The 4038-nt window shown below is 35.7% G+C and overlaps 1 protein-coding gene across 1 annotated transcript; it reads right to left on the bottom strand.

Annotated features, from left to right (window-relative positions):
* LOC110271389 lies at window positions 315-1034 on the bottom strand. The gene is made up of 2 exons (XM_021122265.1): window positions 643-1034; window positions 315-549 (listed from the first exon to the last, which is right to left on the bottom strand). Exons 1-2 carry the CDS (start codon window positions 886-888, stop codon window positions 421-423), a joined length of 375 nt encoding a protein of 124 aa, XP_020977924.1. The 5' UTR covers window positions 889-1034; the 3' UTR covers window positions 315-420.

Below are 4038 nucleotides of genomic sequence, written 5' to 3'. Positions count from 1 at the left end.
GCCACGCTTTTAAAGCGTGGCCATAGCTGGAGATACGGCCACGCTTTAAAAGTGTGGCAATAGCCTTATCAAATTTAAAAAAAAAATCTTTTTTTTCTAATTTTTCCTTTATCACTGCACAATATAAATTTAGTCCTTTTTTATTACCAAAACCTATAAATATAATGTAATTTTTATTACAAGACAAATCAAATAGTAATTAGTGACATAATTTATACTATAATTATTTTATACATTAATACTCATACATAATATATCTCGAGTTCAAAATTCTTATTTCTTAACCAGAGTATAATATCAATAATCAAATGGCCAAAGAAAACACTAGAGAACTCTTTTTATATGGATAAAAGAACGGAAGGAATTTAAGAGTTCAAAATTACAAGTCACGTTATATATAATAAATTCTATGCTTGTCCTCTACCAACTAACAACAAAAATGAAATTCTTTAAATAGTACAAAATGTCATCACCCGATTCACGATTAATTTCCACAATTAAATAACCAAAGACTCCAAAAGTAGCCAAGAAGCGGCATCTATATATAATCTGCAAATTAAAAGTTTCATCACTAATAAATTAGAAAGCAATTATGCTAAGTCAAATAAAGATCATGAAAACTAACTTTGTTGATTATATTACCTTCTCAACGCAGGCCTCTAGATCATCTTGCTCTTCTTGTTGTAACTGGTTGTTATTGACATCAACACGTGGCGAGGGTCCCGTGTTGGTGTAAGTGGGAATGAATCTGAGGCGTTTATGAGGAAGACTTTGGTGGCATCGAAAGCCAGAGAGGGTTAGGGTTGTGGTGGTGCCATTAGAGGTGAAATTGAAAGGAAAAGTAGTTAGTGCTGCTCTTTGCAGCAATGTGTGACCCTGCAGTTTCATTTTCAGAGACTAATCAAATCAATCAAAGAACAAGTCTTTGAACTTTGAAGGACTCCTGAAACAAAAAGCAATAAACTACAAAAGGTAGGATTTGAATCACTGGCCACTTGAAAAGAACTAGGAAGCAGCTAAATGAGGTTTGGTAAGAAAGCACTGGCCCTTCCTTGTCAACACCATTAGCAACTGTTCTGTTACCATCGTGCCCAAACTCTTCATAATCTAACCAAAACAAAGTGGAAATAAAATACACACCCCACTGAGAACACAAGAAAATGACATACAGTAGCATATAAGAGACTAATTACTACAATAATATTATTATTGTTATTATTAAAGATTAAAGATACCAACTAAATAATAGGAAGAGAACCAAAAAAAACGAGCCCACAATAATAGGAGATGTGAACATGAAAAAGGGAATAGAAACAAAACAAAGACCTAACAAAACCCCACACTCCAACTTTGAACACCAACAACCATTTATCTTTATACAAGGGACAAAAGAAACATGCATGGTTGCAAAACAAAAACAGGAAAAGTTCCAAGGGGCAATAAATGATAATAAAAGATCATGTTCAAATGCAGAATTTTAATGCTTAAATGGACATAAACAAAACCAACCAACCAACAATATTAAAGAAGTGATGCCTTAGCTAAAGAAAGTAGAAGTGATGCATCTTCAGATTCTTCACCATCCAAATTCTGGGTCCTTAAATCACACAAATTAAATCAAATTAATCCCTAATTATTCATCATATTAAATATATTAATTCCATTCTCTTTTAATTATCTGTCACTCTAAATATATTAATTCCATGATATATCCAATTGCTATAATAATTGATAATAAAATAGAACAGATACAATAATATTCATTAACAACTTTGAAGGCCTGTCTTACTGGTTGCAGGGACAGCAGAAGCAGAAAGAAGATAAGAGAAACCCAGAAAAGAGAAGTAGGAATAAGAGCCTTTGAGAATTTCTGTGCATCATCTTGAATAATTGAATGATGATGGGATTGAAAAGCCACATACACACACACTAACATTAATAAATTGGATGACAAAAAAGAGCACTAATAAGCACTATCATCTGCTTGACGGGTTTCTTCTACCTTTGTTCTTCTAGAGGAAATTAGCCTGGAACCCTTTTTTCTTAGTTTGTAGAAGACTTTTAGTTGAAATGACCCCAAGGGGGGTTTGCATAATCAAAAGAGTGTCTGGATTGGGAGCCCTGCAAGTAATATTAAAACAAAAAGCTGACAGTAAGATTCAAATGAATCTTAAATTCATACTTGAGGAATTCAAAAAAGAGTAAAAATTGTGGCAAAAGCAAACTCCGAAAAGGAAACCGTATAAAGGGACAAAGAAGAAAGTATTGTCTCTTTTGTTGTAATTGAAGATTCTATACCTGTGATAAGCACAATAGGAAACCATTTTTATTGTCTGTTTATCATTTTTCTCCGAAATGTGCAACTGCATTTAAGCAGGAAAATTTAGAGAAAAAAAAAGTCTCTAAATTATCTATAAGAAAATGCAACATGTCAACTAAACATTAGTCATGATGCATAACACTGAAATCCAAATTGTAAGAGGTTAACAACAATTCGCAAATGGAAGCCCGAAATAATAAATAAAAAATAAAAACCAGAGTTGATCCGACCTCCATTCGGTAGCCAGCCCTTGATGCACACATGGCATGGAAATAAGTAGAAGACTTGCAACATTGTGTGCATGAACCATGAATTTGCTTACAAATAACACGAATATGAAATTCAACAAACACAATTTAGATTAACATAGGCATAAAGAAGGAACAAGAGACGTCAAATGAAAACCATTTAGGAAACCTGTAGTCTATATCATTTTACAATTACGTTTTCTAAACAAACTGGGTATTGATATCTCACCTTAACAAAAGAACTTGACGGAATACTAAGAATACCCAAAGCAGGCTCCATCTTCTCATCACTAGCAAAAGCCACTTCAGGCCGAAACCAAGCACAAGTGACATGAACCCATAATGTGTCAATATCTGTTGGCTTTAGAGCACCACCTAAGGAACAATAACACATTAACATAGTGAGGATAAAACAACTTTACTAAAGCTTCAAGATACCATAATATAATTTTATAGCAATACATAAAAGAGAGGAGGGAAAAAAACGGGTTCCAGCCTAATCATGCAAATTAAGAGATATGTCAACTTAGAGTAGGGAAAAAAAAGATAAGAAGCTTAACTATTTCATTTTTAGCCATTCAAAAAACCACCAATAAGAGGAACTAAAAGATCAGGGAGCAAAGAAATGATGCTTGAAATTCAGATAATGCCCATAGGGATTTGATATTCCCTTCTGTTGTTCACTACAAGCTTTATTTTGCATCTATCAGATGCTTCATGTACAACATAAGAACATAGTTAGAAAAACTTACCATCTTCAGTTTCCTGAGTTCACCCGGTCCTTATTATTTTATTTCAGTTCACCCAAATAAACCCAAAAATTGCAGACTAAACACATCACTAGAATAAGGAAGAACTAAAAAAATAGAACATCTCTCTTTTCACATTTGGATAAGAATGAAACATTAAACCAAATAAAACCCAAAAACTGAAAATTTTGAACAATTAAATCAAACCATCAATACCAATAAACAAGAATTAAACAAAATCAAAACCCTAACCGTGAATGCTTGAAGTATCGAAACCCTAACCATCAATACCACGGCGCTGCAAATGCTGAACGTGGCTGACGTCGGCACTGACGGGTGGCGAGGAGGAGGGTTGAGGGATGGAAACAGAGGTGCGACGAGTGAAGGAGAGGGAGATGGCAGCACGACGACTTCAGAGTGGGAGACACAACACGACGGGTGTTGAGCAATGGAGGGACACGGAAGGGGTGCCGACGCAGGGTTATTGGGAGCGAGAGTGACAGCGCCAGCGAAGAACGACCACTACTCCTATGTGAGAAGGATGGAGGAGGAGGAGAAGAGTGCTGTAGCCGGGACTCGTGAAGGAGGAGGAAGAGGTGGAGGAGGAGGAGAAGAACGACCACTGCTCCTTGGTGTTTAGCCGAGTCCACCACCGCTGCTGCTGTCCTACGTGTCTGTGTGAGAAGGATGGAGAAGGAGACTCGAATGAAGAAAATGAGGG

The sequence above is a fragment of the Arachis ipaensis genome, chromosome B01, assembly GCF_000816755.2.
Source record: "Arachis ipaensis cultivar K30076 chromosome B01, Araip1.1, whole genome shotgun sequence".
Lineage (NCBI taxonomy): Eukaryota > Viridiplantae > Streptophyta > Magnoliopsida > Fabales > Fabaceae > Arachis > Arachis ipaensis.
Note: the sequence above shows the minus strand (reverse complement) of the source record. Positions and strands in the feature narration are given on the sequence as shown.